The sequence below is a fragment of the Besnoitia besnoiti genome, chromosome VII (genome assembly GCF_002563875.1).
Source record: "Besnoitia besnoiti strain Bb-Ger1 chromosome VII, whole genome shotgun sequence".
NCBI classification, from domain to species: Eukaryota; Apicomplexa; class Conoidasida; order Eucoccidiorida; family Sarcocystidae; genus Besnoitia; species Besnoitia besnoiti.
In genome coordinates, this window is record NC_042362.1 from 1,644,417 (window position 1) to 1,670,508 (window position 26,092).

General features: G+C 63.9%; 5 protein-coding genes and 1 non-coding gene across 6 annotated transcripts; 3 read left to right on the plus strand and 3 right to left on the minus strand.

Annotated features, from left to right (window-relative positions):
- Positions 1-1,948: 1,948 nt before the first annotated feature.
- BESB_078250 (uncharacterized protein) lies at positions 1,949-5,403 on the minus strand (the record flags this gene model as incomplete). The annotated part of the gene is made up of 3 exons (XM_029366187.1): positions 1,949-3,425; positions 3,579-3,808; positions 4,210-5,403. 3 exons carry the CDS (start codon positions 5,401-5,403, stop codon positions 1,949-1,951), a joined length of 2,901 nt encoding a protein of 966 aa, XP_029217618.1.
- Positions 5,404-10,597: 5,194 nt separating this feature from the next.
- Positions 10,598-10,670, plus strand: BESB_080970. The gene has a single exon. It is a non-coding gene; the product is annotated as a tRNA-Arg (tRNA).
- Positions 10,671-11,164: 494 nt separating this feature from the next.
- BESB_078260 (uncharacterized protein) lies at positions 11,165-12,862 on the minus strand (the record flags this gene model as incomplete). Its single annotated transcript, XM_029366188.1, has 2 exons — positions 11,165-12,132; positions 12,553-12,862. The coding sequence occupies 2 exons, from the start codon at positions 12,860-12,862 to the stop codon at positions 11,165-11,167; spliced, it is 1,278 nt and encodes a 425-aa protein (XP_029217619.1).
- Positions 12,863-14,131: 1,269 nt separating this feature from the next.
- BESB_078270 (uncharacterized protein) lies at positions 14,132-21,598 on the plus strand (the record flags this gene model as incomplete). Its single annotated transcript, XM_029366189.1, has 1 exon — positions 14,132-21,598. One exon carries the CDS (start codon positions 14,132-14,134, stop codon positions 21,596-21,598), a length of 7,467 nt encoding a protein of 2,488 aa, XP_029217620.1.
- A 901-nt stretch (positions 21,599-22,499) lies between these two features.
- BESB_078280 (uncharacterized protein) lies at positions 22,500-23,352 on the plus strand (the record flags this gene model as incomplete). The annotated part of the gene is made up of 2 exons (XM_029366190.1): positions 22,500-22,582; positions 22,857-23,352. 2 exons carry the CDS (start codon positions 22,500-22,502, stop codon positions 23,350-23,352), a joined length of 579 nt encoding a protein of 192 aa, XP_029217621.1.
- A 71-nt stretch (positions 23,353-23,423) lies between these two features.
- Positions 23,424-25,599, minus strand: BESB_078290 (uncharacterized protein; the record flags this gene model as incomplete). The annotated part of the gene is made up of 2 exons (XM_029366191.1): positions 23,424-24,030; positions 24,116-25,599. The coding sequence occupies 2 exons, from the start codon at positions 25,597-25,599 to the stop codon at positions 23,424-23,426; spliced, it is 2,091 nt and encodes a 696-aa protein (XP_029217622.1).
- Between the last annotated feature and the right edge of the window lie 493 nt (positions 25,600-26,092).

Genomic DNA, 26,092 nt, shown 5'->3' on the forward strand with positions numbered 1-26,092 from the left:
GCAAAAGGCCCGCCCCGAGGATGCCACAAACGAGCTTCGAACGACTCATCTTCCCTCTTCCGCCTGCGGTCTCCCCGCCACTTCCCTCCGCCTCATGAGACAGAGGCAAAACACGGAGATATAGACACGGCGCGCACCCGAGGCCGTCAAGTGCAGAGCGGTGTATACACACCTCGTTTTGTACCGAAATCGACGCTTCCCTACCCAACCAGGCACACGGAAAAACGTCTCACTCGTGTACTGCCTCCAATACAAAAGACAGACAAGAAACGACATGCCCACGACGAACACGTTTCTCTCGTCTTCCCCGTGTCGCGCCCCTCCGGCAGCGTTGTGCTGTCTCGGCAACACCACAGAAACAGCCGGAAACAGACTGCCACAATCAACAGGCGAGAAGAGGCAAAGCAAATGGCGGGAAACAGCAGAGAAAAAAAGGCCATCTCTCTAGCCCTTTTTTTGACCGACGGAAGAGTGTACGCACTCCTCTCGTCTTCTCTCATACCTCAAAAAAATTCTCTCCTGCTCGCGTGGTACCACGAGAAGGAAAAACGGCTACTGGGTTCCAAGCGGCCGATGGAAAAGAACAGAAGTGTACGGTTTTGCTTCGCGCATATACAGCGAAAATGTGGAAGGCGATAGACGCGAATAGGAGCCAGGGAACACGCCAAACGCGCAGGCGAACAAGATGTGTCTCTACGGAGCACAATATCTCCTCGTAGCCTGGCGTCGCACATGTTCCTGCTTCCCGTCAGCCACTCACGTTTCACCCTCGAAACAAGCCCATCACCCACTCCCCTTCAGTTCCCATCACTCTCACTGAGACACGCACTGAGTCTCGCTCGAAAACCGAAAAAACCCTTCTCCTGCTTCAGCGAGGAGGAACACCACGAATTCGCGATTCAAGGAACGACGGCGTCTCCAATTCAGACGAAAACGGGCGCGGACAAGGTCTCCCTCTTCTTCAGGCAGATACGAACAACAGCACCAAGCGAAGTCCACACGAAAACAGAATTCTGGCAACCCCCAGAGAGGCCACCGGAGTCACCACAGAACAACTTTCTCAAGTAACGAAGAGACGCTCCTTGGAAAAGCACAAAGGCACGTCTTGCGCAGACAAGCGAACCAACAAACGCCTACAAAATAACTCAGCGGCGGAATGAGACTCCAACAGCTCACCTCTCGAGTCTCTCGCTATGGTCCGCGCTTTGCATCAGCAACTACGACTTTACAACACACACATACACAGGCGATTGACGACCAAGCATACACCCGACAACAGGACTATACATAAAAGATATACAGGCCGTGGCGGTTTCCATATTTATGCAAATGGATATACGGAAAAAATAGGTGCGTATATGTCGTTGTCTATACAGGTGCATAAATATGCGCAGCAGCCACGCTGCGAAAGACAGACGCGCTGTTCTCCGAGAAACCAAGAGAGTACGGAAAGTGTCGCTGAGTTCTTCCCGCCGCGACCCCCGTTCGCTGTGTTCCATATGCTCATTGGGCGTGCCCTCCAGTGACACGCATGCGCCGTCGTGGAGTGACGCACCTTGCACACTCTCTCTCTTCTCTTCGTCTTCGCGTTGAGACGCTCGCACAAATATCTTACCCACAGCGTACAACCTTCCTTCCGCTTCCTCGCCCAAACGCGTCTTCAAAACAACTCCCCCTGATTCGTCGGCCGGAGTAAGCAGTCCACACACCGCAGCTCATCGTCGCTGACGGCGGGAAACCTCCTGACGACGTCTTGCAGACACTCCAGGAACTGCGGCCCTGCGCGGGGCTTCTCCGGCAGGGCTCGCGACTCTGAGGAACGCACCGGCGAGGCTCTGTTCTTGGCATGGAAATGACCGGCGCCCGTACAGACCTCCGGCGGATGCACCGGCGCTTTGTTCCCGGTCGACGTGCAGGAGGCGGCAGAGAGCGACGGCGACAGCTCTGGTCAGCAAGCCTCGCGCGCGCCTGAGCCGCCTCCGCCCGCCCCGCCGCCCAAGCCCGGAGAGAAGGCGGGCGAGCAAGCGGTGGAGGTGGTGTCTGGCGTCCGCATGTGCATTGGTCTGCGATCGTCTCCCGGCAACAGGCCCGCTCGTCGTCCAGGCACAACGCCTTTTCCGGCGAGGGAGGCGCCGTCGAGGAGTCCCGCACGATATGGAGACGTGACGAACTCCCTTCGCTGCTGCATCGCCTCACAGAGCCCTAGTTTCTGATACACCGACGGCGAGCAAGCATGCGGGCGTCGCTCGTAGGCGTCCTCGCGCCCGAATCCCCGCTCACTAGTCTGGGCGAACTCGCGTCGTGGTTTTTCCGCTCTGCTCTGGGCCCCGCGCCACGGTGACGGTGTGAGCCCTCCTCCTGGCGGAGGCGCGCGGAGAGTCCCCGTGGAGACTTCAGAGATGATGCTGGCGAGGCCTACCGGGAGGCCCGCGAAGGAGGAGGCGAGTTCTGTCAGACGGTCGCCCCAGCTGTTGCTGCCTGGACTCCTTGCGACGGTGAACGACGTCAGCGGGGTCGACAGGGGTGTCCCCAAGTCGACCCCTGCGCTGAGGAAAAGCCCTGGCGAGGAGGGAAGACTGCCAACCTTCACAGCCCCGTTTCCGCGTTTTCTTCTTCCTCCACGCTTGCCCCTCCGCGTCTTCTTCGTTGTCCGGTGAACGGGGATGGCGCCCTCGGAGGCCAGCGTAGTCGAGGACTCCAAGTCGCCCAATTCCTTGACAGAGTCGCGACTCGTGGCTACTGGACTGCGTTGCCCGAGCGCGCTGGAGCCCAGCGCGCCCGCAACGCTCCCTGTGCCCTCAAGGGAGACTCGCCGGAGCGCTGTCGCTCCGGGTCCCTGGTACCCTGCGCCCATGCACGGGGCTCCGGGCGTGGGTCGCGGAGGCTCGCCCGGGAGACTGGCGGCGTTCATCTCTCGCGAGTCACGCAGAAAACCGGAAAGTGCCTTCGGCTCGCCAGGGTGGGGAGGCACGCATCTGTTGGTCGGGCGCGCGGCGTGAGGCTCGCGAGAGGAGAAAAGCGCCTCGTCGGTCAGCAGCGGCGGCGGCGGCCGCAGGTGGGAGAAGCCGGGAGGTGCAGATAGGATAACAGTCTCCGGCGGCGTAGGAACGCGAGTGGGGATGAACCCGACTGAGGGAGACAGAGACGGACGCGACTGGGCGGCCTGCCGCGACCTCTCGGAGTCGACAGGTAGGGGAGAGAGACGCTCCCGACACGGGCCCCAGACGCCGGAAGCACTGTCTCCCAGGCCCGTGCCACCCGGACTCGCGGTCCCAGCCACGGCTCTTGCGAGTGCCTTGGCTACGCCTGAGAGAGAGAGAAGACGGCTCAGCTTCGACCCTTTGTCCTCTTCCTCGTGTGACTGCGGAGGCAGTCCGCCGCAGCGGGTCAGCGCTGTCAGAAGCACGTCGAGCGACGGGAGGGCGCTGCGAAAAAACAACACAGATCACAGTCGAACACCATGCATGCTTCTGCCCCTTTCTATTCTGCGCGTCTCGTCGTCGCGCAAGCTGCCACATCCTGTCTGCTTCCACGCATCGCGAGGCACCGCAGCGCCGCTCCCCGCGGGTGTGACCTACTCCTTATCAGTTGGCGTGCGGATGCCGACGCCAGGCGGCTTGGCTTGGCCTGGCGCAGCCGGGAGGCGCGGGGCGGAGGACTCTGGATTTCGGTCTTCGTCGAAGACGAGGCGAGACAGCGGCGAATCCCGCGTGTCTGGCTGCGCGCTTTGGAGAGCTTTCATCGCATGCAGACTATTCACTTCAAAGTTTGCTGCACTTCGCTCTCCTCGGCCAAAGATGCCGCGGCCCTGCAGAGAGGAGGATAAGCAAGTCGAGGCCAGACAGGCAGTTTATGGGACCTACAGATCTCCCCTACCTGGCGTTGTTGTGTCAGTCACCGTTGCCTCCCGTTGCCTCCGCGGGTCCCAGACGGGGAAGCACGACGTGTAGCTCTGCTTACATAAGACAGGCACATTGCGTTAAACCCTAGCTCGGCAGCCCTCCCTCTGGCGACACGCACTGACGACTCGAGAGTGGCAACCACAAGCCACAGGTGTGTGTTCCCCTGCCATGCACGCCTCTGCGCCAAAGCTGTTAACAAAGACAGGGAGGAGCTCCACCTCGCGCATGGTACACCAGCCACGGGTCGTTCCCCAGTTTCAGAGCCCAGAGTGTCAAGTCTGCTTCCGGATCAGCATGTTCCACGTACGCCTTTGAAGGCGTGGATGCCTCCGAATCTGGGGGGGTTGCTGCGGACGCCCGTCTCAGTGCTGGGCCATTGGCGTGGGCGCATGGTTCCGCGCGGGTCGGCACGGAAAAAAAGGGCCTGCTGCCCTTTTCTCTCTGGCCTGGAAGGCTGCGGCGCGCTGCAGGGGTTGTTGTCTCCAAAAAGCCGAAAAGCAACTCCGAGGTCGGACATGGTGCAGGCGGCATCACTGAGTGAAGACTGCGCTCCTCCAACCGCATGAGGCCGTTCGGGCGCAAAGCCGGGCGCCAGACTTGCAGACCCCGGCGGCGGCAGGTCGGCAGCTCTGCTGGTCACCACGTTTTCCAGGAAGGGACAGAAAGAGCCCGGGCTATTTTGAGCCACAGGCGAAGACGCAGGCGCGTCGGCGCTTGCCCCCGCTCTCGCTGACGTCTGCAGGCCGGAAGAGCCGCCAACGGACAGGAGCTTGAGGAGGTCCTCGAGCTGGAGGGGCGGCGCAGAGTTGCCATCGATGCGAAACTCGGGAGAAAAAGGAGGCGAAAACAGCCCGCAAGGCTGTTTCACCTCTTCAGTTGCCCGCTCTCTACACGGCGGCTCCGCTTGCACACGCGGGGTCACAGAGAGCGCCCCGTAGGAGAGGGGGACGCGGTCGCCACCGACGTCGACGTTATCTGCCGGAACCTGGATGGCGGCGGCCTGGCAGAGTTGCGCGGTCTGCTCGTCCTCTCGCCGCTCACCTCGCAAAGATAGATCTGGACTCGAGTGGCGTGTCGCGCGGTCATCTCGAGAGGGGGCGGAAGATGCGGTGAGAAGTGGGGAGCCAGACTGAGGCGGATCTCCGGCGGCGGCCTTGTCTCCACTCGAGAGCTGCTCAGGAGAACGTGCGGCAGGCGCCCTTGCGTCGTCCTCGCTCAGAGCTGCTAGCGGGAGCGCGTCAAGCGGTGGCTCCCGCGCAGAGTCTGTGAGGCTCCGTGGCGAAGGCAGACTCGACGCGAGAGAAGCCGCCCCTACCGGGGAGAGCGGTGCTGCATCGTCTCTCGGGGAGAGACGGCCGTGGGGGAGCAGGGTGTCTGGCCTCGGAGTCGCGGAGCCGTTCTCCGCCTCGCCTCTCGCTGCGCCGGGAATCCGCTTCTCCAGGCTGGTAGCGCCCCGTCCAGGCGGCGGCGGGCACACTTCTCCTCTGTTTGCAGGCGCCATCGTTGGGTCGGCGCGACCAGGTAAATATGACAAAATGACACGATACGGCGCCAGGCTCGACAGAACTGGGAAGCGGAGAGGCGTTGAAAGGAGAAAAGACACTACGACAGGGGGCGACGGAGCCAGGTGCGGGAAAAGCAGCAGCGGCGTCACTACTGCGGCTGCGAAGCGTTTTTCTTGGCGGCCTCTCGGGATCTGCGCACGCAACGAGCGATCTCCGCACACACATGCATTGCGATCGATCCCTGCGCGCACAAGCGGGCAAATATATGTGAATATATATGCCCCCCTACGCCGCTGGCGCAACAGCGGGAAGGCCTCGGCCTTGGAAGCGCACTCTGCAGGCGAAAACGGCAGTACAGGAAGTTGTCCGGTGATGCAACCAGACACATGCACTGACGGGACTTGCCGCCCTTGCCCTACACGCAAGGGAACCTCTCACGAAACAAAACTGGGTGATGAACCCACGATGAGAGAGTCCCGTTTGCAAGACCTCGCGCCGTTCTCGCGTGCGGCGCGAACGGAAGCCGTAGCCCTACGCGCGCACTCCCACTAAACCACGTGAAGAGACTCCATAACCGCGTAACGTCAGTGTCGCTGGAAACTCGACACGCCAATAAAACCTGCAAAACGAGGCGCGACGCGCACAGAGCAGGGAAGATGAAGGCCGCGCGAAGGAGGGATAAAGCTGTGATGACTCACAGAAGAAATGCGCACGGCGACGGAGGGAGTGAGTGAATTTCGGCTCTACGCCGTCTGGAGTCCGGATGCAAACGGAGGGAAAGAGGGAGGCCGCCAGGCTAGCTTCCTTCTGCCAGATTCCGCTCCCACGTTTCCCAGGGGACTTCCGTAAAGCATTCAACAGTCCCCGCTAAAAGGTCCGGCCGCGAAACAAAAAGTTTCTGCCAGGAGCAAGCTCATGTTTTGTCGCTTCGCGCCCCGTGGAAGCGCGGGAGAGTAATGTACTCCAAAACCCGACCGAGGACGAGACTAGAGAAAAAAACTGGTCTGCAACACGGGTGCGTTGCCTCCGGGCCTCTCTCATCACCACACACGTCTAGAGGACGATTCTAGCTATACATAGCTCGGTCGATGTGCATGCGTCTCGGTGGAAATGCATTGCCTCTCTCGTCTCGAGTCCTCCCGCCGCGTTCAAGAAAGAAGCGAGACTACACGACGAGCCCCGCGCAGCGCACACGCGTCGGCGGCCTCCCTCTGCGTCTGTGAGTGAGGCGTCGTCCGCGGGTGCGGGCGGGCATGAAGACATCAGCGAGGCGTATCTGCGCGCGTCTACAGCTCCGTCCCTGCTACTGGTTTAATTTTTCTCTCCCTCTTTACGAGCAGCAATTCGAACGACCCCTGGGACGCCGGCAGAGCGTCCAGCGACCCCGGTTCGAGGAGATGCAGGGTGAGCAAGCCCTGCGTAGCCATGCGGGTTGCCAGCGGGAGGGAGGAGTCAGTTGCCCTGAGGGGCTCCGTGGAAACCTTGCCCAGCAGGTGAAGGCTAGAGAAATCTCACCGAAGGCCGTCTGCGTCTGGCGCTTCGCTCTCCCAAGGGCGGCGGAAGCCGCGCGCGTCTCAGCCGCTGCGGTTGTCGCACACAGAGACCGAAGGCGGTGCGCGGCTCTCGGCCGCAGAGCCGCGGGGAAGGCCAGGCAGGCAGACAGGGCGGAACAGGAGGCCAGCAGCGAGGCGTGCTGCTTCCCTTTCGCGTTCTTCGCGCGGGGTCCGTTCGTGCGGAAGACCTTCTTGGGCTTTCGCCGCGACGCTAGACTGTAAATGGGCTCAGGACAGGGAGGGGGCTGCCGATATTCTCTCAGTAAGTTCCGGCGAAGCATCATACTCCTTTTCAACCGGAAGTCGGTCGAGCGACGCCGGGAGGAGAGGGGGGCGGCGGAGTCGATGTGGAAAACTCTCGGCGTCGAGGGTCTTCAAGATGCGATAGGGAGGGCGAGAGGACAGCTCAGAGCTCGGAGCTGGGCGGCCGGGAGCGAGGTGGTCGGCAGCAGGTGGAGCCTGTGCAGGAGGGCGCCTGGGGCGAGGGGGACAGCGGGAAGCAGGGGCGACACGCGGGCGCCCGAGGACGGAACAGGAGCGAAAATTCCGCGCGTGGCGGCATATATCTCAGCATCAAACAGCAGGAGGAAGCGTGGAGAGGGCATTCCCTCGCGAAGGAAGAAGGTCGTGCGCGGGGACGGTGAGGACGCCGTCCTCTCGGTGGTCTGGGGAGGCGGCGCACTCGCACACACGCCTGGGGTCGGTCAAATAGTCTGGAGCGACATCAAAACGCCGCGAGTAGATCCGTCGAGACGAGACTACCCTTGTTGTGCAGCAGCTCTGCCGTTGTGACACCTCCGCCAGGTGAAGCAGGCGAGGCGGACGCAGCGAAAAAGTGGATATTTTTCTCTAGGCTCTCTTCCCCCTGCGTTCTTCGGTGCAGCCCCATGCGCGCGCATCGGCTCCTGAACGACCAGAGAGGCGAACGCCGGCAGTCAGAGCGACGACGCGTCTGTATATAGAGAGAGACGCTCTGCTGCTCGAGAGTCTGTGTCCGTAAAGGCTGGCGAGCGTTCACATGAACCGAACCTCTCGTCCTGCGCACAGGGGACACACAATGAAAAAAGTTGCAGACCACCACCCCGTCTTTTTCCGCCGCCGCCGCGCGCGCAGGACAGCTCCAGGAGGCCGACTAGGAGGAGGCAGAGGGCGCGCGTCGAGGAGGGCGCCCACACACACACACGAAACAGTTTCCGAAGGACTCGCGGAAAAGAGTCTCGACAAAGACAGGACATAACACGCCAGCTGCGAGTTCCTATACTGCCACGTTCTGGCGCCGCCAGATCTTTCGTCTCGGACGACGGGGGCTGGGCGTCCGCTCTCCGCAGGCGGCCGCCGCGACGGGCGGCGCGCCTCCTCGCACGGATTCTGTCGGTTCGCCCCGCAGAAGAGCACCCCAGCTTGGGACGCAGTGGGACGCGCTACTCCCGGAGAGCGGAGACCGAGCGCAGGGACGAGGGCGGCTGGTGGGGTGGACGGGACGGAACGGAACGCGGCGGGGCGGGACGGTGGTGGGGATCGGCGCGCTGGTGGTTGGGGGGTTCCCCTGGGAACCCCCGCAGCCTGGCAGCCCGGCGAAGTCCGCGCCCAGAGAGCGATGGCGGAAGAGCGACAGTTTCCGCAGGGAGGACGCCTGCTGCCTGTGAGGACGAGGAAGAGTGCAGGGCGTCCTCGCCGGGCGCCGCCCGAACCTGCAACGGGGGGTTCCGCGGGACTCATGTTCTTGCCCACAGAACGAACCGCAACTCGCTCTGCGCAGGCGCCGCGCAAGTAGCCGCTCTAGTCGTCGTGGCGCGGACAGCCACGCCGGGGGGCCTGCAGCGTGAATGCAGGCGACAATATGCCGCCACGGAAGGCGAGACAGAGGCAGAAAGTCGGGAGCGCAGCCAGCACGCCGGGCGGAGCAACTGCCAATATCTAGACCAACTCGCTGCGCGCCGCCGCAAACGGACCTCTTCTGCGTTTCTTCCGCGGCAGCGCAGCAGAAACCCGCCGCGCCCCTGTCCCCTTGTTCACTGCGCGGCGAAACGCGACTTTCTGCAGTGTGATGAGGCCGCGGAACGACCGACGTCGTCGTTCGCCAGTTCACGCAGCCACTCCGTCCGATACGCCCGCCGCCTTCGCGGCTCACTAAAGCCAACCCACGCTAGGGCTCAGCATCAACACAGCCGCAGACCCGCACAGGAGGCAAGCGTGTCATCTTTTCCCTCCTCCGCCCCCCCTGCGAATCTCAGACTGCGCAGAGTTCACGCACCACCACAAAACAACGAAACACGGCGGGGGTAGTCCCGAGAGACTCTGGAGCCAGCACGGAGCTCGTCGCCCCTGCGCGGGTGGTCGTATAGGACTTGCTCTTCCCGAGACTGGGAACTGAGACCTGTTCAGTTGAGATCCAAGAGGACCGCAAGTTCTGCCGGAGCTCTGAAATAGGAAAGCGCGGAACCGCGCGCCTGCTTCGCCGCAGTCAGGATCTGACACGCTCCCAGACGCGGGAACGACGCCTTCAGCATGCGGTTTGCAAGTGAAGAGTAGTAAGAGGCTGCCGTCGTGAACGATTTGGTGAGATCGGCTACGCAAGGTGTCCCCCAGTGTGGGAGAGTCGTCGCCCGGTTACTGCCGTCTACAAACTCCGCGAGTAGAAACTGCTCTAAGGGTCGGATCTTAAGACAGCTGACTCCCCAGAAAAAGCTAGTAAAAACTCCTCTCTCAGAGATGACAGCTCCAAGTACGATGCTACTGATCAGACTGAGTAGTAGTCTTCCCTCGCTGTTAAGATGAGTGAGAACAGGAATCCACATATTACGCCTAGAACGCCTAACTCGCTGATTCCGACACAATCCGTCGGTGTTTACGTACTTTTCCTTTGTGGGAAATCCCGACAGGCCCAACCAAGTAGGCACGGGGACCCTGTAGCGATATCTCGAGAAGGAATGAAGACGAGGAAAGAGTCCCTGTTCTGTGCATGACTGCGTCTGCGGAACATCTATGTGCCCCCGAAATCCATGAGTCATGCCCTCGTGCAACTCGCTTCAACACGCCTTCACTATCGCGCCCGTCGAAGACACTCCTCCTGCAAGGCGACCCGCCCGTCCGTCTGCAGAGCGAGCGAGATCGGTTAGCCTTGCGCGTCTTCTTGATGGAGGGACGTCTCTGCTCGTCGTCAATTCAGAGTCGAGACAAAGGCCACCAGGTCGTGTCTGCGAGCTTTCCCCGCCCCCCTCCGACCTGTGCTGCTTGAAACGAGGTAGGAGGCACCAAAGGGGCTGCCACGCTGCCGCCGAGAAGGCCTTTCTCACCCCGCTTTTTCGACCAGGTCAGGTCTGATATGTGAGCAGAGCCTCCCGAAACCTGCGCCTGCCTTTCGTGGCGTTCTCAGCTGCGGTGCATGTGACAGCGGTGCGGAACCTTCGACGACCCCAGCCGCCCAGTGAAAACTGCCACGAACTGAGAATGCTTTCCGCCAGCCCCCCGCCGCGAACCCGAGGGTCAGCATCCAAACAGTCGACAGGAAACTCACAGAAATCGCGTTCCGCGCTTATGCGTAGCGGCTGTGGAGTAAACACGCCCACGGGAGTTTTTCCCGGAGAGAGTGCCGTCTTTGGGATAAAGCGCACGGCAAAAAGCCAGCGGCGCTGCAGCACCAGTGGCGCAATGGATGGCGCGTAGCCCTCCTAAGGCTAAGGCTGTGGGTTCAAGTCCCACCTGGTGTGTGAAGCGACGCGTCTGCGCCGCCAACCCACGCAGCTGCTCGAGGCAACAGGGGAGTACTGGCGCGTGCCTTTCTCCGCGTTTGCGCAATTCACTCGACCAACCAAAAAACTCATACGATGTTAACTTAACCAAATGCAAACCTGGCTGACGCGACAGCCGCGCCGAATAGACAGACTTCCTTCTGCAGGACGCCACGCTGGCGACCAAGGCGTGTGCGACAACGAAGCGCCGACGACAGACCGCGAAGAGGCGCCTCCGCGGCACGTCGCGACGCAGCCAGAGAATACGTTTGAGAGGTGCATGCGGTCTAGACACCAAGAGAGGCTCTGGGACCGCGCTTGAGTCGGGTGGCGGACACTGCTCTCTCTGTCGTGCGGGGGAACCTCACATCTCCAAAAAGGAACTCGAAGTGAACGGAGGCTCGCGCTTGCGCCTTGCAGCTTCCACGCACACGCAGGAAGATCGGCGAGGCCGCAGCACCATTTTCCTTCTCTTAGTTCGCGCCTCCTGCCTTGCGCTTTCTTTCGAGGTATCTGCGCTTCGCTTCGGCGAGTTTGTCCTCCGCGAGCGGAGCCGCGGCTAGCTCGATTTCGCGTTGCTTCTCCCTCCTTCTCTGCTGCAGAAGCTCTTCCAGCCGCGCGGCTTGCTGTGCAGCTCCGTCGCCTATCGCAGCGCCCTCGTCTCCGCCCTCCTTGCTCTCGCTGCTCCCACTCTCTTCCTCTCGACTTCGCTTTCCACGCACTTCTCCGCCAGCTGCTGCGTCCTCTCTCTCTCGCGGGGCTTGGGCGCCGGTTCGCCCCTCGCCTTCTCTGTCGGGCTCCGCGCGCCGCTCAGGTGTCTCCTCCGAGGACCCTGGCCGACCCCCCTCGCCCCGCGGCGCCGGCGTCGGCTTGCCTCTCTCGCTCTCGCTTGCCTTCGCCGAGGGCGGCGGCTGCGCGCTTGCTGCAGGGACGCCGGCGCCGCTGCGGCTGGCGTGACCGGCGCGGAGGAGGTGGGCGTGGAAAGAGGACAAGTCTGCCTTTTTGTCTGCTGCGTTTTCGCGGTCTCGCCGTTCCTGCTCTTCGAGCTCGAGTGCCAAGAGACGCCTCTCTTCGAGGCGCTGCTTGTAGGCAGAGGTCACAAACACTTCGTCGTTTTTGTCGCCCTCGCGCTCTTTCTGCAGCTGCCTCTCCTCGATGATCTCGCGCTCCAGCTCTCGCCGCCGTGCGCTCAGAACGAGCTTGGAAATGAACCGAGAGGGCGGCAGCGACAGCCCCTCTCCTTCGGCGGCCGAGTCGCCGCCTGCACTCTTTCCCCTGGAGGGGAAGAGCTTCTTCGCGCCGGCGAGATTCAGTCCGCAGTTCAGCGAGCCGCCATACTTCTCAAAAGACCGGTCTTTCGACGCGCCCGGCTTCGCCGGCAGCGCAGATGAACCTTCCTCTCGCTCCTTGGGCAGCGCCTCTGCTTCGTCTCCGCCGCCGCCTGCCGCATCGAAAAAGAAAAAACGAAAATACACGCGCAGACTGCAGCACACGCTCCCCCCAAACGTACACCTCCGCCAGCACGCGGAGAGAACGCGCCGTGAGAAGTCTCCTTCCGACGCGCGCCACCCGCCACAAAAAACTCAGATTCTCCCAAATACTTACACCTTCACGGATATGCCGACATAGCCCTATCAGAATACACGAAGTTGACAGATTAGACCTGAACTTATCCAAGTAAGATCTCAAACGACGCTGCCGCCGCAGGCTCAAAGGACATATCGATGGCTGTAGCTGTAGATCTGTGGACACATGGCAAATCATAACGCACCCGCCTTTGCATGCATTCGCGATTGTGCGCGCCCTCCTGATGAGGATGACGTGATGCGCTCGTCGCGTTTTTCGTCTTTGCTTCGCTTACTTGTGTCCTGTTCTGTGGCGTACGTTACAGCCGCCCTGCCTTGCTCGATCTCCTTCTGCTCTTCGAGGCCGGTCTTGTACCCGAGGAAGATGCGCTGCGTCGGCTTGGCTTTCTCCTTCGTCACCGCGGAGCTGACGCTCTCGAAGATTTCGTCGTAAGTGAAGACGGTGGCGTCCTCAGAAAGCGCCTTCTCTTGCTGGAGCCTGTGGCACCGGTCGAAGCCGGACGCGACTCGCACAGACTGCAAAACGCCCTTCTTCTCGGCTTGGTCCTGCGCGGCTGCCTCAGCCTCCAGCGAGGCTCGAAACATCGCTGAAACTGACGAGGGGGGGGAGATGAAGAGGAGGCGGAAGCCCTGCCGGAGGCCTCAGACGAAGACGCGGAGCCTCCAAGCTTCGCGGACTTCTTCAGCGTCAGCGAGAAGCCCGCCATGGCGACGAGGAGGTGGGGGTTGGAAGAAAGCGGCAGGCGAGAGGAAAGTCAGCGCCAGCGGACTGCGAGAAGCAGCGGAGCAAGAAGGGGAAGAAGCGGAGGGGGGGGAAAAGGCAGAGAAAAAGCGTTGAGAGGCGACAAGGGGAAGACACCAGCAAGACTCAAGAGACAAAACCGGCAACACAACAGGAAGGGAAAAAGAGAAAATAGAACAAACCAGTGAGAAGAAAGAGCGATGCTGCTTCTCGCGGAGAGACGGCGAAGCTGGGCACACGCGTCCCGCGCTGCGAGAGAAGGGGCGCCGGCAGTCTCATCTGGCAACAGGCGTCGACCCGACAAAAACCGATTGAAACTTTAGGGCGCGTGTGCGCCAAGCTCGCAGAAAACACCGCAGATTGGCGAATCTTTCGCGAAGACGGCGACGACTTTGTGCTGTGTGTCGGCTCGCCTCATGCGCGGGAGGCCGCGCGCGCGAGAAAGAGGAGAGTAAGGCCAAGAGCAGAAAGGTATCTGGGAAAAAAAGTAGCGGAGGAGCCTCTTTGGAGAAGATTCCCCAAGGAAGCACTCTGCAGGAGAAAAAAGCACAACGAGACACGCGCAGAAAGGCGTTTCTACGCTCGACGCTCAGCATGCAACGGGTCGTGCGACTGCGGCTACTTCGTGTGCATGCGCCTGTGCGGAGAGCAGCGAGACACTCCACGCCTCGCTTTCCGCTCCCTTTCTCGCGTTTCAGCTTTCTTTTGTCTTGCAGCCTCCTAAGGCTCTTCTCCACGCTTTCTTCACGCTCACACATGGATGCTTGCGAGTGTTCGCTGTTTTTTCCACCGAAGTCTCTCCAGTCGTGTGCGGGCAGAAGAGAGACCGCGGAGACAGAGGAGCGATGCTCCACGTAGACGCCTGTCTTTCACCCGCGTAGGCGTCACTAGAGAGGAATCGGTACTCTGCGTGATCTCTGAACCCCGCTGCCAGCTTCTTCCCAGCCGTCTTGTCCTCTCTCGACTTCCTCGCTGTTTCTGAATCCCCCAAACGGGACTCCTCACACCGTGCCACCGCTCGCCCCGGCAGGCTCTGCTGCCGTTCTCCTGCGTGGACGCACAGATGAGAGTCACATCGAGCCTCTGGTTGCGCCTTCCTAATCGTCGGGAGGATGATCGCGCATGTCCTCTCTCTCTCTCTCCTTGCCCCGCCGCTGCGTGTCCTCTCGCGCCTTGCCTTGTCTCTTCTCTGTCTCTTCTTCGCCCTCTGGCGCTTCCCCGCGGGCCCCGTGAGGAGGGACAGGCGAGCCCATGGGGCGAGGAAGCGTGGCGGGAGTGCCTTTGAGAAGTGGCGCCCGGTTTTTGGAACCTTTCGCGCTCCATCGTTGTCTTGTCCGCGTTCGCGGCCGTCGGTCTTCCCTTGCTCGCCGTCGTCGCGAGTCTCAAATTCGGTCTCCGCCGCGCCCTCTTCCGCCCTGCCTTCTCGTCCTTCTCCGCCCGGCCGTCTTCTCCGGGCGCCGCCAGGTTCGCGATGGCCTCCAGCGCTTCTCTCTCTCGTCTTGTTCCTTTTCAGCTCCTCTCAGAGTGCGGCCGCGTCGCTGCATTTCCAGTGGTGGGCGAGGGACTCCCGCAGCGCCGCCCAGTTTTCCGCCCCGGAGACTCTGTCGTCTGTCCCCTGCCCTTCGCTCGCTGTGCTTCTGACGGTTCACAGGCCGCTAAAGTCGCCGCTGGCGCCGTCTGCTGCGTCGGTGTCGCTCTCTCCCTCATGCGCGTCTGGGGACTGCCCTTCATCTCCCTCCCTGCCCGAGACTACTGCTCCCTCCCTCTCGCCTCTCTTTTGGGGGGCGGCTACGCGTTTGAACTCTCTGTCGTCCAGCCCTGACTCAGGGCTGAGGAAGACTCGTCAAGAGACTTTTCTCGCAGGCGAGACGCGCGAGACACTAAACCCTAAACCCTCGGGGGTCGGTGTCCCCAGCAGGCCGATAAGGGCGTTTCCGCCGAGTCTCTCTCTCTCGAGCTCCGCCCCAGTTTCCCTCTGCTGGCTTCGTTCTCTTCCGGCGGTCGCGGCATTCTCGCGCTGGGAAGCACCGCCGCCACGTGTGGCCTCCGCGTGGGTAGACCGCGCCTCGCCTGCAGGCCGCTCTCCAGCGGAGAGAGACGGTGCGAATCGAAACGCAGGGGGAGAAGATGCGTCTCCTGTAGCTTCAAAAGAGCGCGGGTGCGATCCGCGCGCGAGGCGCCCGTGGGACGAGGAGGCCTCCTCTTCAGGGCCTGGAGGCCCGCGAGAAGATGAGGCAGCGGGGAGAGGGGGGGAGGAGAGGGCACACAGCAGAAATGACACCCCAGAGGAGGAAGCACCATGCTGCGTGTCGACACAAGATCTCGCGCTGGACGCAAGCTGTGCAGAGATGCGTGGAGGCGAAGTCGAGCCGCCCACGGAATTAGGGAGGGAGCTCCAGCCTCCTCGCCGGAAACGGGAGCCCCAGGGCCTCTGCGACCGGGGGACGCGCGAGTGCATCAAGTCAGAGGATGAAGAAGACACCGGCGCAGGCAAGTTAGGAGACGGAGTTCGCGAGGAGGATGCGGCGGCGAAGAGGTTTCGAGCGGAGGGCTCTGTACAGCGAGGGAGGAAGCGCGCGGAAGGACAGAGCCGCTGCAGACGCAGCGAAGATGTCCAGCGCGGTGTTCGCCGCGGAGAGGGACTTAAATGGTGCGCCTCGCGGCATCGAGGAGGCGGTTTTGGGCCTGCCGAAGAGAGCGAAACTTGCGCTTCATCAGAGACGGTGGAGGTCGCTTCTCGGAGCATCTCCTGTGTCCTGTGCGCTGGAGGCACGCAGAGATTTCGACAGTCCCTCCCTCCTGCTTCTCTCTCTGCCGCAGCGGCCGGTCACGCGTCGTCGTCTCCTTGCTCCTTCCTGCCACCGCCCTCGCGGTTTTCTCCTCGCCGCGCTCGCCTGTCGTCGCATGGCTCTGCAGCGTCCTCGTGTGCCTCATCTGCGCGCGCGCGCCCGTCTCAGGAGCTCCCCTCTCGGCCGGCTTCTCCTTCTGCTGTGCCCCCGTTGGCCTTCGTTGCACCTTGTCTGCGGTCGCTCCAAGTATTATCGCCTTTGGTCAGCGCCGCTGCATGTGGCCTTATTCGCTCTTTCGGCTACACGCACGATCTTTGGGCGGCAGGCTGGCGCGCAGTGAACGAGTCGAAACCACCGCGACGCCCTGCGGCGTTCTCCCCCCTCAGTCGATCTGGATCTCATCCTTCTGAGGCGACCTTTGAACGCGTGCCTCAGCCGTTCCCTGCATCTGTCGCGTCGTCTTCTCCGCTGTTCGCCTCGCCCTCCCTGCCTTGTTTGTCCTTCTCTGTGCTGTCTCCTTCCTCTCGCGCCGCCTCTTCCTCCCTCCGGCCTTCCCCCTCCCCTTCGGTTTCCGCTCGCACGCCGCCTGCTGGCGGTTCGTCGTCGGCGCTGCGCGGCGTGCCGCATCTCTATAAGTGGCTCTGTCGCCACTTCCCTTTGCTGCGGAGGACGCTGTCTGAGTTCACCGAGCTCTGTGTCCCTCCGCTTCCTCCGGCCTCGCGGTCGCCCTCCAGCCTCGCGCGTGGCAACGAGGACGACGCATGCGCCGCGGGCCTGGCTGAACACGCAACTGCGCCAGAGACGCAGAGAGAAAGTGCTGTGGACACGTCTCGACCGCCGCACGCGCTCGGTTCGCCGTCGTCATCGTCGTCGGCGTCGCCGACGCCCGAGGAGCTCTCCGCGTCGGACGTGGAGGGCGAGCTCCGGCGCGCCGTAATCCACGCGGTCGCGACTGCGCCCGCTGCCGCCGCTCCAGCGCCGCGCCGGCGAGCGAGCGCGCGCGGGCCCCGAATAGGGCGGTATTCTGCTTCCGCGGCGGCGCTTTCTTCTGAGGCACTCAAACGCCGGCGCGAGGCGCATGTCGAGGCGATGCAGAGAGTGCTGTCCCTGAAGGAGCGCGAACTGTTGCTCGCCGCGCGGCGGAGACCTGCGTGTGGCGCGGATCTCTCGGCTGCTGGCTCGGCGCCTTCTCTGGCTCCTTCGCAAGGCCAGGCCCTCCGCGCGCCGGGCGCCTCTCCGTCTGGGCCCCCCCCGCCTCTGCCTGAGCCGGTCTCGCTGGCGGCGCTCCGCGCGCGCCTGCCGATCGATGCGCTCTGTCTGGACTTTAACGCGATCATCCACCTCTGCACGCACGGGCACCTGCCCTCGACGCTGCCGCCGCCACTGGCCTGCTTCCAGCCGCTGCTCCTGCAGCGCGTTTGCGGCTACCTGCATCGCCTCGTCGCGCTGGTGCGCCCGCGGAAGCTCCTGGTCATCACCTTCGACGGCGTGCCTCCGCTCGCGAAGGTCAACCAGCAAAGGAGCCGGCGTTTCCGGCAGAGCCGAGATGAGCGCCTCGCCGTCCGCCTCGAGGACGAAGACGAAGACGATGCGCCGGCGCGGGAGGGCGCCCGCGGAGGCCGCAGACGGAGGCGCGCGGCCGGGGACCAGAGCCCCGCCCGGGAAGAGGAGGAGGAGGTGACGCCGCGGGGAGCGGAAGGCGCAGGCGCGCCGACGGGCGAGGGGGTGCCTTCGCCACCGGCGGACGACGACGCAGCTGCGCTCTCGGCGCTGGCTCCTGCGTACTTTGACACGAACTGCATCAACCCGGGCACGACGTTCATGGCGATGTGCGAGATGACGCTGAAGAAGTTCATCGCGCACAAGCTGCGCTCGTCGCCGCTCTGGCGACAGCTGCAGTGTGTCTGCCTCAGCACGCACGTCGTCCCCGGCGAAGGCGAACACAAACTGCTCCACCTGCTTCGCTTCGGCGCTTGGCAAGCTGCCGCGACGCTGCCGCACACGCTCCGGGGGGCAGGGCCCTCCTCCGCGGCGCGCGGCTCGGCTGCGGACGCGAGTCGGCAGCTCGGCGGCGCTGGACTCGCGGGGCGAGGCGAAGCCGCACAGACGCAGAAGATCGGCGGCGACTCTCCGCTTCGCATCCTCTTGCCTGAGCGCGGAGAGGGGGGGTCAAGCGAGGACGCGCGCGGCCTTCCGAAGGACCCTAAACCCGCGTCGGCTTCTCCGGCGGCCGCGCCGCACGCGCCTGCGCCGCTGGGACAGCCCCGCGTCCTCTCCGAGGACGCTCCCGCGGGCCTCGTGCCCCCGCTTCCGCCTCCCAAGCGACGAGGCGCGCGAGACGCTGACAGAGAGACGCCGCGGCCGCAGTTCGAGCAGAGGCAGCGCGAGAGCCGGCCGGTGTCGCTCGCCGCATTCTTCAGCTCCAAATACTCTCGCGCGTCGCAGCAAGAGCCCCGAGCCGCCTCGGGGCCAGCGCGGCAGGGCGGGCTGGGGGCGCAACAGGGGAGTGACCCCCCGGGAAGGGACTCCCAGGGAGGCAGCGCGAGCTCTTCGGCTCCCTTTTCTCCGGCGGCGCGCGAGATGGACTGGAGCGTCGCGTTACCGGGTCGCGTGTGTCTTTACGGCATGGACGCGGATCTTTTGATGCTGGCGCTGTCGCTTCACCTGCCTCGCGTGCTCATTCTGCGGGAGAGGCAGGCGTCGCTGGAGCGCACGCGGGCGCAGACGCACGCGGAGGCCGTCGCGAAGGCGCGCATCAACCCCTCCCGGATTTCAGGGCTCTTTGCCTCAGACTCGTCGCTGCCGGCTGCGGGTGAGGGCGGCAGCCCACTCGCCCAGCGGCGCCGGCAGAACAAGGCGGATACCGCGCGCGCCGCGCGAGGAGCGAGCAGGCAGGCGACGCTGGAGAGAGGCCGCGAGGCGGGAACGCGCGGCGGCGACTCCGCCGCGTCGTCCAAGGCAGACGCCTCTTCGGCTGATGGCGGCGTGGTGCCGAAAGAACTTCTCATCCCGCGGCGCCACGACTTCCTACAGTACACGGCGCGCGATTTCGAAGTCGTGGACGTCGATGTCTTGCGCAGCGAGCTCCTCGTGGAGCTGCGCCGCGGCGCGGCAACCGAAGACGCGCCGAAGCCGCGGCAGGCTCCCGCGGGCGCCCAGGCCGCCTCTGCGCCAAAGACCCTCTCCTTCTTCTCAGAGGCCCCCCGTCCTGCAGAGAGACCGGAGGCCGCGCGGCTCGGCGAAGGCGGCAGACTGCGGAGTTCGCAGAATGTGCTGCCAACGAACGGGCCTTTCGCCCGGCTGGGCGAAGACGTCCGCACCCCGCGGCGGCCGCGGGCGTCAGGTGAGGGGGAGAGCGACGGACGCGAGCCGCCGCCCAGTCTGCGGAGTCTCGACTCCGAGCGCCTGATTGACGACTTTGTCTTTCTCTCCTTTTTTGTGGGAAACGACTTCCTCCCGGGGCTGCCGCCGCTCGACGTCTTCCAGGGCGGGCTCGCCACGCTGGTGCGCGCGTACACCGCCGCGCTGCCGGCCCTTGGAGGCTACCTCACGAAGAAGACGAAAATCAACCTCGAGCGGCTGCGGCGCCTCTTCCAGATCCTCGCCCTTTTCGAGGAGGCGCACTTCCAGGGGCACATCGACGCCGACCTGCTGCGGCGCGTGAGGCAGGCTCACGCGGGGGGTCGCGGAGGCCAGGCGGGGAGCGTCGCTGGAGCGAGTCTCTCCGCCGAGGCCAGTTTGGGAGTTTTCGAGTCGAGTCTGCGAGCGGACGACACGGTGCGCAGCGAGCTGCTTGCCGAAGCGAAGCGAAGACTGCTGCCGCTGCGGAGAACGGCCTCGGGCGCGAAGGAGCCGACAAGACCAGAAGAAAGCGACTTGGACTGCGACGACCCCTACGCGGTGCTCTACTACACCTCCAAGTTTCCTCTCGCGACGCTCCTGGGGCATGAACGCCCCCCCGTTTCGCCCTCGTCTCCCCAGTCTTCTGCCCAGTCCTCTCTTTCGCGGTCGTTGTTTGGGCCGTGGCTCTCTCGCGCGCCGCGCGCGATGCCGTTTGCGGAGTTCAGGGCCCGGCTGTCGCTCGCGTACACCACTGGGTTGTTTTTTCTGCTGCGGTACTATCACACGTCGAATCCCGTCTGGTCGTGGTTTTTCCCCTACGAGTACGCGCCGCTGTGCTCTGACCTCGCTCGCCTCGACCCAGCGGCACTGTCGCGCGCAATCTCGCTCCCCAGCCTCCGCGAAGACTTCAAGTTCTCCCCCTACACGCAGCTCCTCGCCGTCCTCCCCGCGACCAGCGCCGCTCTCCTGCCGCAAGTGCACAGACACCTCCCGGGAGGCCGCGGCCTCGCCGACATGTTCCCCAGCGCGTTTCCTGTAGATCCGCATCCGTTCCATGCGATTCCGTTCGATTTCAACGACGCCGCCGCCCAGGAGAAGACCGCGGGCGACAGGGGGGGCGGCGTCTCTGCGCGCCCCTCCCAAGGCGACTCCAGCTTCTCACCTGCGTCTGCGCCTCTCTCTGCTGAAGAGCGGCCCCCGCCACACTCTCCGAAGGGTCCTCCAGAGTCTTCTTCCCCGGCCTCTGCGACGCCCCCTTCCGCTGTTTCAGCCGCTGGCGCTTTGCTCTCAACCTGCGCAGATGCGCGTGAGCGAGCCGCCGTCGAGGTGGCGCTTGCGGCGCAGAAGGATCCGCGGTTTCTCGCCTCCGCCCTCTCCGCCGCGAATGCGGCCTCGCTGCCCTCATGGCTCCATCGACCGGTGCTGCCTCCACTCGACGTGCCCAGGCTCTTGCGCGCGGCGCGTCGAGCAGACGACGAGGCCGCGCTCGCAGAAAGCGAGGGAGCGGAAAAGGAGGCGCCTCATTTCAGAGGCGGAGAACTCGCCGAAGAAGGCCTGGAGAGCGGCGATGGCTGCAACGCGAAAGAGTGCATGGCGGAGACGCCTCTTCCCCCTCTTGGAGGCACGAGGCCGCGCACCGACGTGGCGACCGCAGGCAAGCAGAGAGAGGGCAAGACGCGCAGCGGGCAACGCAGAGGAGCGGATGACAAATGCAGTGGAGGGCAAGAAGGCACGACAGAGGAGAGGAAGGTGGAGGATTCTTTTCGGGAGGGCATGGCGCGGTCAGGTGCGCAGCCGCAGCGTCTGGGTCTGTGGACGCTGCAGGACGTCTTGCGGAACCGCGTGGGGAGGCCCGCCACGTTTTGGCCGCCGGCTGCGGAAGCTGCGAAGGAGAAAAACTTTGAAGCGGAACGCCGGAGAGGGACAACAGTCCGATTCGCCTCCAGGGGGGAGAGAAGGGCGCCGAGCCGCGCTGCCAAAGGCCGCCTGCGCGCGCAGAAAGCAGACGCGAGGCGAGGCGCTAGAGGCGCAGCCACGGGGCCCGCCGGCTCCTCCACGGGCAGACAGAAACGCGCCGAAGAAGGCGGGACTTCCCCGGAGAGGAGGACGGATCTCACGAGGGGCGACGCTATGGAGAGAGAGGAAGCGACGAGCGAACCCCGAGGAGCGGCGAGGCCGAAGGACGGCAGGTGGAGGCGCCGGAAGGGGTCGTCGGGGGCACGCGGAAAAAATGGCCCAGCCGCCACGAAGAGCAGCAGCCAGCAAGAGGCGCGAGAGGCCGCTGCGCCTCTCGCCATAGGAGCTGAAAAACTCAAAAAACAGGCGGGCGCGCAGCAGAAGGGAAGCGATGACTTCCAGGGAAAGACCAAGGAAAAGGCGAGGCGGAGAACGCAACACAGAAAAGACAAAACGGCGAAAGACAGCTCCGGCGGCGACACTCCGAGCTGAGCCGCGGGGCGGCCGAAGCTCTTTCTCTCTCCGTGCAAGAAGAAACGAGGAAAGAGAGAATCGAGAAGGACAATGCAGAACAACAGATCACGATTCACGCACGGGTGTCCGCGCATGCATACATGCGCATTTAGGGGGGCTGTGGCGGTTCATGCATATTCATGTATATCTGCGTCACCGAATATTCATCTGTATGTGGATATTCACGGGTAGAGAGATCCAGGATCCAGTCGCGCCGCACCAGACAGCAGAGCGCTCTGAGGGCAGGGCGGAGACGGCGCCGCTGCCACGAGAGGCACACGAACTTCCCTTTCGGTCAATTGGTTTTCTATCCACACCGATATGTGTCATTCCGCGCCGCTTCTCGGCAACGTGTTTGCCGTCTAAAGGGATTTTCTCACGTCGCTGATGCGGGCCTGGGCGCTGCGCCTGCGAACCCGTTTAAACGTGCGGGGGGACAACTCCACAGGTCGCCGTCGTTGAGTCTTCAGACAAGCCCCATTGCAACATATTACCTGCATCGCGCTTCCAGCGAGCTGTGTGGCCTATGGTCAGAGTCCCGTGTCCGCTGCGCCCACACGCCTTAGCTTGTACTTTCGTACGCTGAGATTCTCTCTGCCTCTCTACACGCCTAGACTACTGCCCCTATCTGCCTCATTCATACACATACATATCAATATATATATACACATATACGTATATATATATATATATATATTCGAGCTTCCAATACTGGACCGGGCTCGCACTTCAGTGGGGAGCATGCTACGGAAAAGCCGGTGGTGGAATGTGTGTGAAGTGTTAGGCCTCTCGAGAGCCACTCTGCAGAGCGCGCGCGAACCGGTCTCCGATGGAGGAAAGAGCTGCATTTTCCTGTGCACCTGATTGGGAAAGGGAATGCATGCGAATTCCAAGAATCGCCGCGCGACCGGGCCCTCGCAGTTTGGCAGGCGGCCAGGATGCTGAAACGGTGGAACCGAAAACGTAAACTGGTATGGGTGAAAACGTCTGTGTACGCATGCACCCACACATGCATACATACAAACATAAGAATATAAATTAAATATATATATATGCATATGATCGCGGGTGCGGCGACGCGCCGTACGCCGGAGTTAGACGCGCCGCTGAGCGTGCGTCTACGCGGCTCTTTTCGCTTCAGTTCCACCAGTCCCCCAGCGTCGGTCACGCGACAGACGGCTCCCTGTCAACTGGGATTTCCGCCTTCCTCATCGTCCGCCCTGCGTGGCTCCTTCAGGCGTGCTGAAGGAACTCCGGACGGCCCGCGCGGCCCCGAGGCCGTCGAGGCAGCTGCGGAGCCAGCCAAAGTCGCCAAACAGTCTGCCTCCTCTGAGCGGCGGACTCTCGCCGGGTCGGTTCGTCACGGAGTGAAGGATGCTCGCGCCGTCGTCGGCTTCTTTCGTGCGTTGACCGAGCTCGCGTTGCAGCCGCGCAGCGTTCACCAGCAGCGCCAGCAGCTCGCAGCGAACGGCGCCGCGAGAGGCGCGCGAGCCTGCAGCGTCGCCCAGTCGCTATGCGTCGCTCCAGAGACGCACCTCGGTCTAAGTGGCGGGCGCGGATGCGACGAATCAGCTGAGAAAAGAGGCGCGTCGCGGCCCCCGGGGGATGCGGGCGTGAGCGACGGGGCGAGCGCGAGGAGGAGCGGAGACGGCAGGTGGAGGCGGAGGAAGAGCTTCGCTCTGCGCCGCAGAAGAAGCGACGCCTCCTGCTGGCCGCAGGTCGACGCCAGCTGAGAGAGCCGCGGGCGCAGGAGCGCAGGCGACGACGCGGAGCGCGGGCACGGCGCGCAGAGAAGAAGCGACGGCTAGCGGGGGAGGTTGGGAAAGAAGTGAAGAGCGATGAAGCCGCGAAATCGCAGGCACGCCGGCGGAAGAACTTGAAGAAACGACGGAATGAGGCTGCTCTCCTCCGGCGACACGGCGAGCTGCCGAAGCACGTCGTGCTCCTGTTTCCAGCTGCAGCACGCGAGAGAAGGCGAATTGGAAGCGGCCAACTGAGAGACAGAGCCAGACGAATGGCCCTGCGAGTGAGAAGTCGCGAAAGAATGCGGATTCACGGCGGCGGTCGCGAACGCGCCATCTCTGTTCTGCTTCAGGAGCCAGCGCAGGCCCGTGACGGAGGTGTACAGACAGTCCGCCTCTCGGATCTTCGCTGCGCACGAGATCTCCTTGTCGCCCTTGTAATCCGTTTGCGGCAGCGCCCAGTCCTGCGGCAACACATACGCCGTCTTCCCGCCTATCCGGGAGGAGGTCTCCTCCACGCAGCGGCCCTGCCCAGCCCCGTGGTCTCGCGCCTCGTCATCTTGAAGAAACGGATCGAGAAGCAGGGCTGCGAGGCACGGGGCGGTCGCGTAGAGTGCGTAGGCGACGAGCAGCATGACCGCGCGGTGTACGTACACCTCGTGGTGGACGCTGACGCTGCAGATGATGCCCTGGAGAACAAATCGAGCTGATCCGGCCGCGGGAGAAGCGACGCGACGAACGCGAAGGCCACCACCTCTCTGCAGCCAACGAAGTCGCCACCCCCGCGTCCTCCGCCGTCGGTCTCTGTGGAACAGACTGCGCAGCCGGCAGGGCAGATTGCGCGGGAGGCGCGAGCGAAGGAGGGGCCTGAGAAGCGGGAGACGAAGGAAGCAGAAGTCGGTCTCTGAGCCGCTGAAGGTGGCAAGAGGGCGGGGCGCGCTTGAGAATGAGGTAGCCGAGAACCAGGGCGAGGAGGCGGGCCGCGCCTTCGAGGTGGTCGCCGGCTGAAACGCCTACTCGGGCTGTCTGCGTCGACATCGCGCTTTTCGCGGCTTTCCCACGTGCCTGCTGTGCCTTCTTCACCAGAAGAAGCTCCAGCGCCTCATCCAGGTGCGCCAGAATTGCATACGGCGTGGGGCTGCGGCTGGGATCTGCCCGCGATCCACGCTGCCGCGCGCCTCCGCCGTCGCCTCCTGTCTCGGCTCCTCCGTGGCTTCCCCAGCCGCACCCTCTCTCTCCCGCGGCAGTCGCCTCGGCCTTAGCGCAGCAGGCATCGGCGCGCCTTCTCCGAGGGCCTCCAGCCGGCGCGGTCGCACGCAGCGACGCGCACAGAGACGGCAGCAGCCACTTGACCAGCAGTTGTTCGGTCTGCCGGAGCGTCTCCTCCGGCGCTTCGTCTGTCCCGCCTGCGTGGAGCCTCACGTGGGGGCGGCGGTGCCAGGCTTTCCGCCCTCGCTCGCGGCGGACGCCGGCAAGGAAGACAGCAGCATGTGCTTCAGGGCGAAGAGCGTGGCGCTCCAGAGCGTAGGGCCTCTGTGCGGGAGCTCGAGCCCGCGGGTGAAAACCTGAGGCAGCAGGCCGATCGCCTCGTTCTCGGGCAGCGCGCAGACCATCGCAGGCAACTTCGCGAAGAAAACAAACTTCACACTGCGCGCCAGAGGCGGACACGACCCCGGCCTGCGCTCCAGGGCTGGCGAGCTGCGGATCAACCGCAGTCCGCCAAGTCGCCTTCCCGCGCGAAGGGGCGCCTGCTGCGACGGCGTTCCGCGGCCGCCGCAGGACGGCTCTATCGCCGCTGGCTCCTCGCTCAGATCTGCCACCTCCGCGGCCTCCCTCGCAGACTCTGTCTCGCTGCGAGGGCGCGACGAGAAAAGGCGGAAGTCGCGGGTTTCCTGGGAGCGGCGTCCGCCGCACCAGGCTGCCGCGGAGGCGAGACAAGTGGCATCGCCTCGCCTGCAGTTTCCCCCTCGCTCTCCACCCGACCGACCCCCGCTCACGCCACTCCGCCTTTCCTCCTCTGCGTCTCCTGTCACGCCCAGCCGAGTCAGACGAGGCACAGAGAGCAGCGTGAGGAGACGGGCGCATGCATGCAGAAGGGGGCCGAGTTCCTCCGGAAGCCGCCACGGGAGCCAGCCGAGAGAAGCTGCGACGAGCCTCAGGGGCTACGCACTCTCCTCCTGCCTGCGCTGGCGGTGACTTGCCGGAGGTCCCCGCGTCGCCTTGGCAGGCTGTCCGCATGCGCCGAGAGCTGCGTGCGCGTCTGCGGACTTCACCTCCTCGTCCAGCAGGACCGCGAGGCGCTCCAGAACCAGGGTGGCGTCCCGCCCGCTCTGGCGCTCAAGGTACGCGCGACGAAGGAGCGCAGACGCCAGTTGGCTGGTGAGGCCGAACGGCCGACGGGTGCCGCGCGACGTGTAGAGGCGCCTCGACTTCAGCACGCGGTGCGCGGCGGCCCAGCACGTGAGGAACCCCGCCGCTGCGTCGATGTCGTGCAGCTCCTCGAAAACATAGTCCGGCAGAAGATCCACAGTGGAGCCGCACGGGTGAACGCCAATGCAGACTCTCCCTCTTCCGGGTATGTGACATGTCTCGGCGTTCCTGCGACAGCCTGCGACTCTCTCTGGCTTGACGCCCTGTCCCGTCCCCCAGCCCCGTCTCCCAGCGTCGTCCCGTCTCTTCGCCGCTCATACGGGAGGCGCGTGGTTCCTGAGCGCCAGAGGCGCCGCTGGCG